Source organism: Triplophysa dalaica, chromosome 4, assembly GCF_015846415.1.
Source record: "Triplophysa dalaica isolate WHDGS20190420 chromosome 4, ASM1584641v1, whole genome shotgun sequence".
In the NCBI taxonomy this organism is placed as follows: domain Eukaryota; kingdom Metazoa; phylum Chordata; class Actinopteri; order Cypriniformes; family Nemacheilidae; genus Triplophysa; species Triplophysa dalaica.
This window is the reverse complement of record NC_079545.1, coordinates 6,769,437-6,785,976: the sequence shown is the minus strand read 5'-3', so window position 1 is coordinate 6,785,976 and position 16,540 is coordinate 6,769,437. Positions and strand designations below refer to the sequence as shown.

The 16,540-nt window shown below is 39.9% G+C and overlaps 2 protein-coding genes across 10 annotated transcripts in view; one reads left to right on the top strand and one right to left on the bottom strand.

The window, feature by feature from the left end:
* The first annotated feature begins 551 nt into the window (after positions 1 to 551).
* Positions 552 to 3,226, top strand: cd180 (CD180 molecule). The gene is made up of 3 exons (XM_056744930.1): positions 552 to 641; positions 782 to 942; positions 1,018 to 3,226. Exons 1-3 carry the CDS (start codon positions 624 to 626, stop codon positions 2,753 to 2,755), a joined length of 1,917 nt encoding a protein of 638 aa, XP_056600908.1. The 5' UTR covers positions 552 to 623; the 3' UTR covers positions 2,756 to 3,226.
* mast4 (microtubule associated serine/threonine kinase family member 4) overlaps positions 3,219 to 16,540 on the bottom strand; it is a 90,879-nt gene continuing 77,557 nt past the window's right edge. For 6 of the 9 annotated variants that reach the window (XM_056744919.1, XM_056744920.1, XM_056744925.1 and 3 more), the window contains 11 exons: positions 16,396 to 16,497; positions 15,089 to 15,211; positions 12,985 to 13,100; positions 12,254 to 12,375; positions 11,961 to 12,178; positions 11,621 to 11,818; positions 10,382 to 10,608; positions 10,169 to 10,291; positions 9,906 to 10,042; positions 9,540 to 9,724; positions 3,219 to 9,439 (listed from right to left, as the gene is read on the bottom strand). In XM_056744919.1, the coding sequence (XP_056600897.1) occupies positions 5,697 to 9,439; positions 9,540 to 9,724; positions 9,906 to 10,042; positions 10,169 to 10,291; positions 10,382 to 10,608; positions 11,621 to 11,818; positions 11,961 to 12,178; positions 12,254 to 12,375; positions 12,985 to 13,100; positions 15,089 to 15,211; positions 16,396 to 16,497 (5,294 nt within the window). In that variant the 3' untranslated portion in view covers positions 3,219 to 5,696. The remainder of the gene's footprint in view (positions 9,440 to 9,539; positions 9,725 to 9,905; positions 10,043 to 10,168; positions 10,292 to 10,381; positions 10,609 to 11,620; positions 11,819 to 11,960; positions 12,179 to 12,253; positions 12,376 to 12,984; positions 13,101 to 15,088; positions 15,212 to 16,395; positions 16,498 to 16,540) is intronic. The other 3 variants (XM_056744921.1, XM_056744928.1, XM_056744927.1) reach the window with 1 other exon arrangement.

Genomic DNA, 16,540 nt, shown 5'->3' with positions numbered 1-16,540 from the left:
TTGCTCAGAGTTGCACAGATGGTCCCGAATCGTTTTTAAGCTTAGACTCCTACGTAGAAGTTTTTAATATAAATTAAGAGCTTTCTTTAGTAGATTTTAAGAATACGGGCCCAGATGTTTTGTAACATTCTTAACTATATTATCCGTTTTTATCAGAATCACAAGAGGTTTATTGCCAAGTGTGCTTGCACACACAAGGAATTTGAAATGGTTTTGGATTTATAGTGCACACATCAACATAATGACAAGACAAATTATAATAGTGATAAAGACAGTGTAAAATATTATAAAAAAATATACTTATATAAAATACTATTGAACAGCATGGGAACAATAGTCTATTGTACATTTGATATTACAGAAAATACCTTTAATTGTTTTTGGTACAACAGCACATGCGAGAAATGTTTCTATTCATGAACAAACGTTTGTATTGAGAAAACGAGAAGTACAATACTTTCTATTTTACACGAAGTTCCTTAATTTCTGGTATATATACAGTGTGGAAGTGACAGGGTTTTATTTCTGCTCTGTACACAATGGAGGGACAATTTGTTCTTTGCCTGTTACATTACACTATATTTATACAGATTTTGGTTTATAATGAAGCAACACCATGGGTGATGAAACAATGCTCTCAGGTAAATATTGTAATTCACAGGTAAATGTAAAATTCATTATAGTGTTCTGGAGGACAAAGGGATCCTTTGGTTGTAAATCTGTATTTTCAAGTTGTTAACTTTAATTTGACCTTGTAAACTTTAAACTGCTTTTATTTCAGATAACAGACGGCTATGACTGTAGTGATATGAGCCTACAATCGATTCCAGATGAGATACCAGATTCTGTCCAAATTCTGAAATTCAGCTTCAATTACCTGCCTGCTCTATACAACTTTACTTTCAAAAGGCTACAGAGTTTACATTATTTAGATCTTACAAGGTGAGAGAAATCATATATTTATTCAAGTGATTCATTAACGTTTTGCTTTTACTCTCAAATCCTGTTTCTCAACAGATGCGGCATCACTTTTGTGTATGAAGATATTTTTATACACCAGACAGACCTTCAGGTCCTCATACTCATTGGAAACCCGCTTGTGTTCTTTGCAAGCAGAGCTTTTTTTGGACTCTCAGGCTTGAAATACCTAAGTATGGCTCAGTCAAATATAAAAAGTCTATCAGACATTCCATCGGATAATCTTGCTTATCTGGAGGTTCTAGACCTTAGGGGAAGTGACATTGCCAATTTAGATGGACTAAGCAAATTCTATTGGCGCAACCTGAAGAGTTTACAGCTAGATATGAACACGATTGAGAAAATCACGGCGGAAGATTTAAAACCACTTCACGGTATGGTTGGGTTGAACATTAGCTTCAAAGCCAACAATATTACTTCCATGGAACCAGGTGCCTTTCAGTCAATGACCTTTGGGAGTATTGATTTTAGTGGCTGTCTAGGAAAGCTGGATATTTCTGTACTATTAAAGGGGCTTGTCGGCGTTAAAACCAGCAGGCTTAATCTGGGATTGTACGAAACGGATCCAAAGTCGCAGATATCAAATATAGCACTACAATCATTTTGTAACATCTCAGTGACTGACTTGAATCTACAGCTCCAGCATTTTTCAGACCTGAATAACAGGACGTTTCAGTGCCTCGAAGGACTTCAAAAGCTAGACCTTACCAGAAGCCATCTCAATCTACTGCCCTCTAACCTCTCTGGCCTGTCCACATTGTCTCATCTGGGGCTGGACGAGAACAGCTTTCGGGATGTCTGCCACATCAATGCTAGGAACTTTCCCATTCTTACGCACTTGTCCATGAGATCAAACATGAAGCGACTTGATTTTAGCAGTAGATGCCTGGAGAATCTTGGAAGCATGGAGAAGCTGGATCTCAGCCTTAGTAAAGTAAACCCTATAGGACCTTGTTGTAATGACCAGCTGTTTGGTCTGGGTTATCTGAAGTTTCTAAATCTCAGCTATGGGTCACCCATGTTCTGGGATGTACAGCCTTTCAATGTTACCCCACAACTGGAGCATTTGGACTGCAGCCATTCGAGATACACTCTGAACGACAGCTCACCTTTCAGTAATCTGCAAAATCTTAGAAGTCTAAATCTATCCTGGACAAACAGCAATCTGACAAATGTGCAACTTTTCAAAGGCTTGAAGACTTTGCAACACCTCAGTTTGAAGGGGGCCACCGTTCAAGATGGAGTTTTTACACAAACAGAGCTCTTCAAACATGTTCCTCATTTGGAAACTCTTATTCTGTCTGCATGTGGAATCAGTGCGATAAAAGAAGACCTGTTTAAGGAGCTCACACATCTGAAGCAGATAGACGTCAGTTCAAACAGACTCCTCAAATTCAGCATTTCGCCATTTTACTCATTGAAATTTCTCGAACTTAACTTTGCTAATAACTCCATTATGATGGTGGATGTTAAAGATGTTGTGGGTTTGGGAAGTCAAAGTACTGTCGACCTGAGTTATAATCCTTTGATTTGCAACTGTAGCAACTATGAATTTATTAAATGGGTTAAGGATAATGTTATCAAAGTTAGACATATAACAGAGACGACTTGTAATTGCACAGGAATAAGGATTATTGATGTTCACCTGAAATGTTCAGTAAATATGCCAATATATGCTCAAATTCTCGTTGCGGTTGCTATCGTGTTTGGCATTATCTGCATTTTCCAACTTATCAGGACCATTAGGAAAAGATATGCAGGCTACAAAGAACTATAAATACAGACACATTTTTCGTCTCACATTAAACCACAACCTCGTAACCCGCAACCTCGTAACATTAGTGTCGTCTTAAAGGGATAGTTCACAAAACAAATCTTTCAATTCTTTTACCTCACTTTCATTCCAAATCTGTATGACTTTCTGTGAAGAACAGAATGGTACTTACTAAACAACATTGACCCCTACTGAAGTTCATTGTATGGATGCAAAATCAAAGAGACTTATCTTCTTTGGCCGTCAACATAAGATAGAGAGGTTTTGATGGTGAATAAATGATTCAGTTATTATGTAGCAATATGGAACATAATCATTGTCAATCAAAACAAACAATCAATAAATAAATAAATGAAAACGTTGTTTACCGGTCTTATCATATGAAAATTGTAAAGATATACTGTAATTACTAATGTGTCTGAAAGATTTGTATGAACTTCAAATGTGAAATAAAACAGCCAAGTGGTAGTTTCACATGCCTTTTTATTTTCAGTGTTATACAACTTTAGAAGTATAAATATTTGTATAGTATACAACATCTATGACATCCATAGAGCTTTTTGTGGGTGATATACAAAACTCAAAACCACATCTTATTGCACAGATCCTAAAAGACGATGATAAGCAGGGTCATCTACATAAACACCGATTACAAACATAGAGAAGAAAGAAAACGCCAAGAAAAAACTGGAAAGACAAGAAACAATTAGGCTACCACACCAACAATCTTTAACAGCAAGTGTCTGCGAAGAGGAACATACACACATCGATCACAGCGTTACTTCCTGTGACAGCACATTAATTTGGCAAATTACACAATGTACATGATATACATCCATGAAGTAGCTGTAAACAAACATTTAATGTGCTTTTTAAACATCAATTTACAGAAAAGGCAGGGGAAGAAAAGCAACACCAACAGAAATCTCTGGGGTCAATTCATGGCAATACTGATAACAGACAATGCATGTGTCCTAAAAAACATTCACATTTAGTTCATATAATGCTAGCTTAGAATCATTTTCCCGAAACCCCAATAAGCATCGTGTTTAATCATAAGGTGCATTGTATCTGTCCAGACTTCCTAAACTACGTAGTTAGGTCTACGAGGAACAGAAAATTCAGTCTGCTTACACAGTTTAAAAATCTCTAGCTTTACTTAACACGGTGCATTGCGTTATTTAGATAATTAAGCACATTTGTGTGACCAGTTCCTATATATGCTCTTTGCTTACATTTAATATTGTAAAGTACTTTAATATCATACTGTAATATAGCCTAGACGTTCAGCAAGATATGTGTACTGAAATGGGCTAAGGTAGACTATTGATTTACTTGAAGTTGGTATGTGTTATAACAGGTTTAAAGTTCAGACCACTGAACAGTTGATAAATCGTGCGACTGTATTAAGATAAATAAATCGAAACTAGTGACAAGGATGTTTTACAGGTGATTACTTTGAAAATTTTACATAAATGTCCCTGACATGAAAGAAACGAGAGCATTAGATTTCACACCTATCAATTCTTCTAGATCAGAGATGTGACACCACAAATGCATTTAAGTGTGCATATGAATAGAATAGCAACTGACTAAAAATGAAAAATGTGGTGAAACTCATGACTCTTACCACAAACAGTCACAAAAATCACTTTTGATAATCCCTGCATAAGCCCTTTTAACCAAACCAGGGGAAGTACATCATGTTGTGTTTACTGAATGTAAACGCTAGATTTTTTCGTAAAAACAGATTGTAAGTATTATCCACATAGTAGCAAACCTTCAATTTCCGCCTTTAAATCATGTGCTACATTTGCATTGTCCCTGTTTTTAGGTAAATACATAGTTTCATTTGTGATTTCTCAAGAATGATGATTAAGAGAACTTTGTGAGAAAATTCTGCTGCACGCATGTGGTTATCCCCTACATACCTTATTGAAACTTCAAGTACACTTCCATTTCCGAGTGAGACTAAAAGTTATTCTAGTATAGACTCTAAATCAGCAGAACTACGGAGCAGATGACATCACTAGGAGACTAACGTCAAGTACAGTTACAAACATGACATAGCAAAATATATACATATAAAACATACGACACTCATTTTTAACCGACCCCCTCTGTACAATTACCGCCGCAGTATTTACAATATATTGCATAAAAATTAATACTTAGAAATGTATGTGAAAGGAATGTGAATTTCGCCAAAACCTGCTAAGAACAGCAAGTCGTTATTCCCCAGAAAACCCTAAGGCCCCTTCCACTACGATTCCAGAACCATAAGATGATTCCAATATAAAATAGTTCCAGGTGAGAAGCACAGGACAAAGTGCTTTCCCTCTGTGCACCGCTACCCAAAACAAATCTTTGAAATAAACACACAAAACAAACAAACAAAAAAACAGTAAAGTACAATGTCAGTGAGTTTTCTGCTTGCAGAGTGTAAGCCACATTAATAGCACCTTTGCTATATTTTCTGTAGTTTTTTTTAAAATATGTCAAAAACCAGTGTAATACATGATAATGGTTAGTTTAAATGAGCAAGAACCTTTTACACACAGTCTTCATTTTAAATCTGAGGTGCACATTCATTTCAACCATAATTGGCACAGCTGAGCCTTAAGAAAGGCATCCCCGCTCCATCTCCACAATTATTGCACACGCAACTCGCATAATGCCTACTTTGGCGCTTTCACAAGAGCTAAAAAGTGAACACAAATCAGCAGCAAAACAAGACTACATTCAGCCTATTTTTTAACACAGAATATATAAACAAAACATAGATTACCACGCAAATTAATCTCTCTGGTTTCTTGAGAAAACCCAAAGTAACAGTTTCACCGGTCCGCAGATAGGAAGGCTTGATAATATTACACATAGACAACAATGACGCTTATATCCTCATAGTCCTTTGAAAAATAACCTTGGCAACTACAATAAGGTATTACTTTTTCGAACCTCGTGGCGAATCTTTTGTTTGTTTAGGACGCATTGAATCTATTTCAGAAGTGGTAATATCCTTTGTTAACATTGCACCTTTTGCAGAGTCTTTATGGGTCGATTTGGGTGCTGATGATGTTTCTTGAGAAGGTTCTTTTTTCTTCTTTTCGACTTGCTCTTTCCGGCTGGATGAAACTGATTTATCAATCACCTTTGAATCATTGTAGATCCTCATAGAGTCAGGACTGGATGTTGTAGAAGTAGTACCAACATTATCACTAGCGCTGGACACCTTGAGAGGTTCTGATCTCTGAATGTCAATTCTGGGCTTAATTTGCTCCTTAGAGGAAGATCTGGAGGTTTCACCAGAGCCCTTACCTGCAGGAATCCCACTTGAAACAAAGATTTTAACAGCTGGTACAGGTAACACTGGTGCACCTTGAGAACCAGTGCGGGTCACTTTCTGGGCTTTAGGCGTAGAAAAGACAGACTCTTTCTGATCCTTATGTTTAACTGTACCGTCTTTGACAATGGGCTGTAGCTGTGGTTTGTTCTCCTGCTTACCCTTGTCTTCAACCGCCTTTCCAGTGGATTGCGTAACAAGTGGAGAGTCAACTCTAGGTTTGTTCTTGGAACTCAAAGGAGGCTGTTTTGATGAATTGTTGCCAGATTGTTCTTGCTGTTTAATTGCAGTCTGCGCTGGACCTGTATCAGTTTTGGAAGTGTTCATAACTTGTTTATTAGCCTTGGTGCTTTCTAGATCAAGTCCTTTCTTGAATTTCTGCTTTTCTTCAGTTATAAGTGGTGATTTTATATGGACTGTGTCTCCAATTGTAAAATTACAGCTCTTAGTTTTCGGTGAACTTGCACCAATGTCCGGCTTTGGAGTGATAGTAGCACATACCTGACTTTTGACAAGGGCTTCTTGCTTTTCACAGCTCTTTGAAACTACAGTGGCAGAGCCAATCTTTTCACTCGCATGGCATTTTAGGTCTTTTTGAGTGGAGAGTTTATCTCTGGAGTCTGAAGATGGTCCAATGGGTTTTAGATCCTTTACTGTTGGATTGGATTTGTTAGTTGCATTTTGTGTTTTGTCAGAGCTTTGTTTGGATAACTGGACTGAATTACTCGTCTGTCCATTTGCCAAGCTATCAGATCGTGATACTTCGGCACATGTTTGTTCAGACTGTGTATCTTGGATTGTTTTAACTTCAGTCAGTCCAGAAAGTTGTGGGTTGGTGTTTGCAATGGCTTGGGGTTGTGAATTAGTAGCCGGCAAGGCCTTTAGAGGGGCAGCAATGGAGGACGGTGTGTCTTTTCTTTGAAGCATAGGTTTGGGAGAGAATGGGCTTTTAACTAGGGGACTCTCAGAAGTTTCTGCCAATTTTGTGACAGGAGATGCAGAAGATACACTCTGAGGGATAAATGCTATGTCATTGACATTTGATTTTGAGTTAGCCTGCTCAAAGCTAGTTGTGATCGGAAAAGTCTTTACAATTTTGTCAATTCTGTCTAATGCCTTATCTTCCAAAGAATCTTGAATATGCTTTGCAACAGAATCATGGGAGTCTTTGGCACCAGCGATCTTGTCCTTTCTGTCTACATGATCCTTCGTTACAGCCAATATTGGACTTATTATCCCCAACGCATTGCTTGTAATATCTTGTGTAAGATGACTCTGCTCTGCAACCTTTGCAGTTTTGTTTGATTTGTCTGGCTTGTCCTTTTCTGTAGACAGGGTTGAATGTGAATTGTGATGTGCCTTTATTGTCCCACTAGGATTTCTATCAGAAGTTGCTGTTGGGGTTTGTTGAGAACATTTGAGCTGGGGAATAACAACAGTAGAAACTGGGCACTTGTCAGGTTCGTGAGTTTTGGTAGGGACTGGTTGTATTTTCTGAACTTGCTGTGCCGGTGCTTCCTCAGGGTTTTCCAGATCCTCCTCTTGGTCTTCATTGCTGACCTCCCTAATGGAAGGCGTTTTCCCACACGAAAAATGAGTGCAGTGTCGTGCAGCCCTCAACTCCTGAGCTGTCTTTAGCCTACTCTCGGACTTCACATTTATGTCAATGGATTCTACTTCAGGGGTATTTTGCAATTTCATGCCATCCTTACATTTGCTTCCATCATAAAATTCTTCATGGCAGTCCTTGGATATAGGCTCTTCTTTTGAAGTTATTTTGATGTTCAAATTCACGTTGTCTTTAGGAGTAAGTGCCCCTGTTGTTTTATGTTGAATTAGCTGTTTTCTACACAGATCTCCAGCCATTGTTGCAGTGTCACCATGGTTGTCTGCCATTTTGGAGAGACACGTGTCAGTCTTGGACACCCGAGGCCCAGAAAGCAGGCCAATGTCTAATGTACCCTCCAGTGGTTTTAAAGAGGACACAAGTCGTCCTTCCAATTTGTAGTCCGAAGAGGTTTTCCTGATGGGATTTTCAGAGGAGGCTATCATTTGAAGTTTTTCTACGGCACTCTCTCCTCTCCCACTGAACAGCTTAGGAACCAAAGTCTCAGGGCTCATTCCAGAAGAACAGTGAATGTTGCACATGCCCCCTTTCAAGTGTTCTAAAACCAAAGCGGAATCTAGCTGAAGACTTTTGGACCTGGTGGGGTTAAAATGAAGGCTTTCGTGAATGCTAGATGAAATGCGACATAATGAGTCCTCCCTTTCGTCAAATGACTGCCTCTTCCTTGCAAACTCAATGTTTGGTGCTTTAAAATCTAACCTGTCTGGCTTACTACACTCTTTCATTGTCCTCGACAGCTGTCTATCTTGTTGGCATGGAGATGACCTCTCGCTTAACAGCGAAGCACAATCTCCGCCGGCGGTCTCTGCGATGCTCTCACACACTCTTGGGTTTAGTTTTTTGTAAAGCACATCCTTCAAAGTAGCATTAGAGGACTTGTCCAGTGATCCAGAATCAGAACTTTGTGCTCTTGCATTGGGTCTTGTTAGAAGAGTCCTCTCCTTATCATCAGTGGCGAGGGAACTCGCAGAACCTTCCGGACCTTGCATGTTGTCTTGTTTATGCAAAGACTCCCGTCTCTCAGACCATTCTTGCCTTTTCACCACCACCTTGGCCTTGAGCTTTTCTCTGTCCAAGTCCTCTACTGACTCTTGTCGACCAACCTTGCGAGACACAGGCCGCTTTAGACAGCCCTGCTCAGCAGGTCTTACTCGAGTATTAGCAAGTGGTTCACAGGTTGCGCTCTCTTCTATGTATGCAGGGGTATGCTCCCCCTTACACAAGGCCTCTCCTTGAGCCTCTTCTTGGGTCACCTCCAAGCTGTGCTTTCTGGTGCATAAGTGTTTTTTGTCTCCAGGATATGAGGGGGAGAGCTTCTCCTCTGACTGGACTCGTTTTAGGAGCGGGGAACGAGGAGGCTCAGCGCTCTTAGGTCGCACCATGTGGCGGACAATGGTGGGGGGTGAATGCATCTTAGTGGGGAAAGTCTGAGATGTTTTGGTGTTCCCCAATGTATGACTCAGCAAGGGAGATGGCGAGCGCTGAGGAGATGTCGGCTGAGGCTGCGGGGTTGGGGAGGGGGTGCGGGCCAGTGGAGAAAGGGGAATGCTGCCTGCTGATTTGCGTCGCCCTTGACGGAGACGTCCAGGGAGTTTAGGTCCCAGACCATGCAGAGTGCTGGGCCTGATGTGGCCGGAGCCTGCAGGTGAGTTAGGAGCACTTGAACTAGGGGAACTGCTCTGTGATGAAGTGCCGCCTGGAGAAATAAAGCACCCAGCTAAAAACATATTCACAGGGAAGTACATAAGGGGGCAAATCACTATAAACAGCAAGACAATTAATTGATCACGTTATTAATAATAAATGTCATACACTACCTGACTGGGTAAAGTCGGGTGTTGGACGAAAGCCAGCTGTAGGGGAGCGTGGTGAAAGGCTGTGTGTGGGAGATCCAGGCAGGCTCTCTCCTGATGACAGTGAGCGGGTCAGTGAGGTGAAACTACGGCTGGTGTGTAAGAGTGGAGAAGGCTGCATGGCGAAGCGTTTGAATACTGATCGTCTCCTGGAGAGAAACAAATACCACAGTTACCAAACTCGCTCTATTGAAAACAAAATAGAATATTGAAATATAAAGAAAGACAAATAAAGTTCATGGTACACACTAACAACAATTTTAATGTAACAAGCAGAAGCAATTACAACTTTTTTTGCAATAACCACATTTCCTAAATTGTATTCTTTACCTTTCTTGCATTTTCTCTTTCTTGGGCTTCTTTGTTCTTCGAATCATTTTGCTTCTATAACTATTCCTTCTTGCTGGACCGGTTTTGATTGAAGTGTTTTCAAAAGGGGTTGTGGATATTGTAACTTTACTTCCACTCTGCAAAATGACATTTAAAGCATCATTGTCAACAGACTTTCTATAATATAAAATAAAAACATTTAAGTACATATAGTACAAATAACTACAAATAAGTATTTTTAAAATCATGACTGCTTTCTGTACCTTCAGTAGTAGTTCCACCACCTCAGTGTGAAGCAGTCCATGAACTGTTTCTCCATTCACGTGAGTGATCAGGTCTCCAGCTTTAAGTCCAGCCTTATGAGCAGGTCCACCATCTTCTACATTCTGTTATCAAAAAGACCCACAAGTTAGAATTAGTTTTATAAGCATATAATTCAACAATATGTGCTAACGATGATGAAAATGCACTCTTACCCAGACCATATGATAAACCGTATAAACATCACTGTCACAGGCATAGACCCGGATTGCGCGCAAAGTGAAACCAAATTTCTTCCCTGAGCTATGGATGATGATTGGTTGACGACTGGTGACACCAGAGTGGGAGGAGTCTCGGCTGGGGGAGGAGTCTCTGGAGGAGGGGTCTGATGACAGTGAGTATGGAGAAATAGGACTGACTAATGGGGACACACCAAAAACATCTGTGGAGCAAGATAACAGATTGCAGCATATTAATAAAAAACACAATGCAACACTGCAAAATGCAACTTTCCATAATACAAAGTTTTAATACTTTAAGGTTTTTAACCGTTTAAAATTCCTTGATGTACGACCGTATTAAGAAAAAAATAAATTGAGAAGTTGATCGAATATTAATCAGAAATAGGACCTTAAGCTTATATACAATATAGTAAAATAGCACATACATACAATACGAGAACTCCCATTGACGTAATGATTTTTATACTGTACACAACCATATATTCTATTCAACTTCTAAACATACCCTTCACCAAAACCTTTGACATTTTTTTAAGAATATCACCATTTAGTATCTTTCAAGCGATTTGGTTTATGAGGACAAATAAAGGGTTTACGACTCTGTCTACACTAGTGCATTTTCACTTTCAAAACGCTCTTTGTCCACACTAGCATTTTCAAGTGTTTCCCAAACGCTGCCCATCCACACTGAGACCTAAGACCGTCTGCATGTGTCATTTCTGTCAGCCGTTTATTTACTCTCTGCCTTGTCACAGCAATGTGGAGCAAAGACACAGTTTTTTTTAGATAGATAGACAATGAAGTCACTTAGAGATGTTGCAGCGGGTAACAGAAGACTATAAGGCTGCAAAAGCGTATGTGCAAATTAACTCACGCTCCGCTCCCAAACATATAACACAGTAACTGCAAAAAATAACTGCAAGTAATTTAATATTCCGTCTCCTAAAATGCAATTTTACGTATGCATGAACTGATCAATCAAAGAGGAGAGCAGCCGAAACAACTGCGTCACATGAAGAAAAACGCGTAATCGTTTTAAAACGCCTCTTTTTTCCTCATCCACACTACAACACGAGTTTCCAAAATGCTCAGTTTTTCGTTGACAAAAATGCTGTTAGAGTGTGGACGAAAGGCCAAAACGGAGAGAAAAATAGATTTTTTTGTGTGGATAGGTTCTAGGAAGGGTTATACACATTATGTTAACACACTAACCTCCAGGGATCATGAGTGACAGGGCGCTGGTAGACACTGATTTTGGCACTTTGCTGACTGCACACGGCTTGTCTGTAATCTCTGGTCTGGGAGTGCTCAAGAAGGAGACTGTATCAGAAGAGGGCTTACAGGAGCTGTCCGGACTCTCAACTGCCTCGTCCCTCGACGGCACCTGGTCCAGGTGCTCTGAAAAACTGCCTACTCAAAGAAAGAGTTCTAATTACTTTTATATCCAACTGTTATCAATACTTAAACTATTAAATCCTGCGAAACATAAGAACAGATCAAACACAGAGCTAATGCAAATTTATGCACTTCTTTACATTCACATGTGCTGTACCTGAGAGGGTTGAGTTACTGATGGTGCTACAGGGTGTAGTAGGATCAGGCTCATCCCGAGGCAACTCCCCAATGCTAAAGGTCACTTTACTGGGGTCTTCCGAAGCCAGAGAGCCATCGCCGTCCTCCACTTCAGCAGAGATGGCAAACTTGGGCAGGAGACCTGAACATCTGCTCAGGCTGGTGCTCTCAGTGTCAGATGAATGAGAGAGAGAGGGGCTGAAGGTAAGTAACAAAGAAGAATGTTAGTAGCTATTACGTTGTCATTTCTAAAAAGATGGTTTGGTGACGTACATCTCAGTGAAGTCTGGAGTCCAGCTCAGTGAGTCGACAGTTAGTGGACTTTCAGTCTTCTTCTCTGCGTGTTCTCCTTTCTCCTCCAACTGACCTCGTGACAGGTCCAGACTACTGTACACCTACCACACACACAAATACGCAGAATATGCATCACTAAACAGATAACATAATTAAAGAATAAACTAACCATTTTTATTTTAGATTTAGTTTTAAATCTAGATCTAGAAGTTTAATACAAGTGAAAAGGCACTGGTTCATACCGTATATATGAATAATAGTTATACTTGTCTTAACAAACGACACTAATGATAAAAAATGACATGTAAAGCGTACAGAGTGTTCCTTTACTTTGTCATTTTGACACATTGAGGACAAGCAGACAAGTAAAAAATCCACCAGACACAATGTGTGCAGGATAGTTTCTAGACCCGACCTATACTGCATTGCACCAAAGCCCTTCATGGCTGAGAGCAAGAATGTGCATGAGTTTTTGTTGTGCCTTTACTCCCCCTGTTTTACAGAAATAGATATTCTAATGTCAAGAATTTCACATAGATCCATGAGATGCGCGCTAGAGGCAGACAGTGTTGATACTGGTGTTATCGATAGTAACAGAGGGCAATATCTGCAAACCATTCTACACCTCCTGACCACTGACTATATATATATATTATGTATGAGTGTGTGTGACAAACGAGTAATAAGTAAAAGAAAGACAGAAAACTCACTTTAGAGAATCGATGTGAGGATGAGGAAAACTGACGCAGTTCCACGTTGAAATCTTCATCATTGGTATCGTCGTCATCTTCTTCAGTTTCAAGGTGATGGTACCTATCAGATCGTGCTGAAAGTGAAAGGAGAAAATGTGTCACACTGTGCTGTAATGTCAATGTGATCTTAAGTTATAGCAACATTCCTTTAAATAATTTTAAAGGTGCCGTTTATCAAAAAATGCTGTCATGCGATATATATACATATATATATTTATACATGGTGTTTGTATGTTTAAAGAGGTCATATGGTGCAAATGTGTATTTTTCTGTGTCTTTGGAGAGTTATAAGAGTGTTGTATAAGAGAGTGTTATAATAATCTTATAATAATAATTTTAGCACAGTCGTATTGCCCAATAGGACATTTCCCACGTCTTATGCAGGGGGAGCAGTCAAGAATATGAATAAATGAAAGGAGGTCTGAGGTTTCACTGGTTAGTCCTGTAGGCATCCTCTGTTTGCTCATAAATGATTATACTGTAGAATTACATAGCACACTTACCTTTCCTATTCCCAATTTCATCACATTATCCTGAGTGAAAGATGCTTTCTGGTGAGGTGCTACTGATAATGCCCTTTGTATGGTTCCCATCAATGCGACACATCGTCAGTTGTGCACCTGAGCCTCATCGGGTGTTTCGGCCCTTTATCACAAGACACCCTCAGCCAAGGGAGGCGCACCGCAAGTTGATCAAACCTGGGTGTGTGTCGCATTGTTATAAGGTCGTCTGGCAGAAGCAGTGGGCAGCTATCACTGCAGCTTAAAGGCACCACAGTCGTTACCCAGCGGCCCTGAGAATCGAACCGGCAACCTTGTGGTCACGAGTCCGAATCTCTAACCATTAGGCAACGACTACCCAAACCGTTAATGCGTGCACAGTGCCCCCGTATTCATAACGTATACCATTACGACACGTTACCAAAATCAACACAACCACACGTCATACCAAGTAAGGTTGGCGTACTTGACAGTACAATAGCTTTGGAACCTGATGTTCCAAATATGGTCAGAGGCGTTACATTTCCGTCACACGCCTATTCGACCAATCATTACGCACTGGTTAACCGGCCAATCATAGCACACCTTGCCTTTCAGAGCGATGAGCTTTGAATAAAAGCTGTGCGTTTTAGAGATGCGGGACAAGGAGGAGATACAAACATGCACGGTATGTGGTAAAACACAGCGTTTTTTAACCTTAAGGGTGCGAACACACAAAACACACTTTTCATGTTCGAAAACGTGAGGCGCAGCGTGCTGCTCTTTTAGTGACTCTTTGAAAAGAGCAGCGCGCAGGCGTTTTTTTATGCTGCTAGGTAACCACCGAAAGAGCTTTCCAGTCGATCAAGGATTACCTGGCATTCCGAGCATCTGTAAACTTCAGTTGCCACAAGGGTTAGCCCCGCCTCTCCACTCATTCGATTGGACAATGACGCACATGACGTCAAGCGTTTTCTGCTCAGAGTTGAAACGCGAGGCGCAGCAGGCGGCAGAAACGTGAGGCACGCATAAGCAGTAAAGAATTCAAAAGAGGCACGTCTCACAGCAAAAGACGCGTTCTGTCTGATCAGGCCCTAAATCATGTATACACATTGCATTGCATCTAAAACAAACAATAATATTCGTTTTAGCCGTGTCATATGATCCCTTTAAGTCATAGATTTCAAACTGAATAAGTTAATGGCTATTCTTTTTTAGGTGAACTATTACTATAGTTTATTTTACTTCAATATTAAAAACCTTTTAAAAGTCTCAAATTACGGATTGTATTTAAAAACCTAACAATGCATTTCAGAGAGCAACATAGAAGGGACTATGACAAATTCCATTAGCTGCTTTAAAATATACAGTGAGAAGCTAATCGTTGAAATTATTCCAAACTTTGTACCATCTTCATCACCACCTAGATATTATGTGACAAATCTATCATCAAGATGAACAACTGAACCTCCCTTGGAAATTAAAGACGAACGCAGTGATGGCCACTGGCTCTTAGCCCTGCATGCATGAATGGTGAAGGGTGATGACTTCACTCCTGCATGAAATGTCAGGCTGTCACTTACTGTCAAAGTAGCTTGTGTCGTCCTCAGACTCCAGCTGAGGGATGAACTCTGCCTTCTGCCTCAGCAGACTGTTCCAGTCCAAACTATGAAAAAACTGATGGTGCTTGACCTCGTATGCACCTCCTGCATAACAACACACAGCCAAGATTCAGCACTGCACTGTGTTCTTAACATGCATGAAATGATAAAGCATGGAATAAATAATAGCTTTTGAATATTAATCTCACTCCACGTGTCAGTAGCTGAGAGCAATAAAGGTGTAAACTTTCACTTGTTAGATGGTATTCTGAAATGTGCTTCAAAATGTCTTGTGTACAATAATATGATTGAAAAAAATAAGACGAACTATAAAAACACAATTCAAGACACAGAATTTACTGTCTCCACTAAACGGAGAAAAAAGTGCTAGAGTTTGTCATTTTACAAGAGGGCGCAAAGTGGTATGGCAGACATGAATGATGCAACACAATTGCCCGTGAATGCCCTCTAATGTCTGCTTTAAAGGCTGAATGGAGAGCTGGACTCTGTTAATTCTAATAAAAACATCCTGGTTTGATTCTATAGGAATGATGCTGGTCTTGTTTACTATAGGTGTCATTGTCAGTTACCTCAGAAACTAGTAGGCCAAATAGAAAGGACTGCAACAGGACACAGGCAAAGATTTGGACTACTGTAGATCGTATGCCAATCATTTACTACATTTTAGGGCAGTATGTGCCAAAAATGTATTCCTATAAGCACTGAAGCTTTAGGTTCACAAGTAATTTTAAAACAGGCCAATGGTAAGTGAATGGAAAAAGTTTAGAAGCTGTAAATATTTTATTAATTTGTTTTTACGTTTAAATGTTCACTTATTAAAAAAATATATTCCAAATGCCACTGTCAGAAAATTGTACACATTTCTGTAGCATGGATGTGGGATGAAGAGATGATGGGTGACTACATCTGGAACTTCATGAGGACAGTATTTGTCATGAAAGATTTACACATTTTTTGTTTAACTGTGGTTTTGAGCTTAGTTTTATGCCAGTAGCTTGTAATTTCTGCGTACATGTAATAATACTAAAATGTGTTAGTTTTGTTAGTAACGTCAATGTTAAAAAAAATCATGTGACTTTCGTATTCAGCATGTTAGACTTGTAATGTGAAGCCGAACTAAAAAAGATGGTCTCATCGTGTAATCGGTAAAAAAAACATGTGCTACTTTATTACCCCTAAAAATGATTTATGGCCAACTGGCTAATAACTCTTTTATTTACTTGCCAAAGCCAATTTGTACTCTACGAGTGCTAATTTACAACCCTTACCACTGCCGAGGCGTTCCAGAGGGTTCTGTTTGAGCAGCAGGGTGATCAGCTCCTGGGCATCGATTGGTGGCGCATCCTCACCCTCCGGCCAGTTTATTTCATCTGAGAGAAAAGCAAACAGACAGTTTCATCATCCCCATCATCC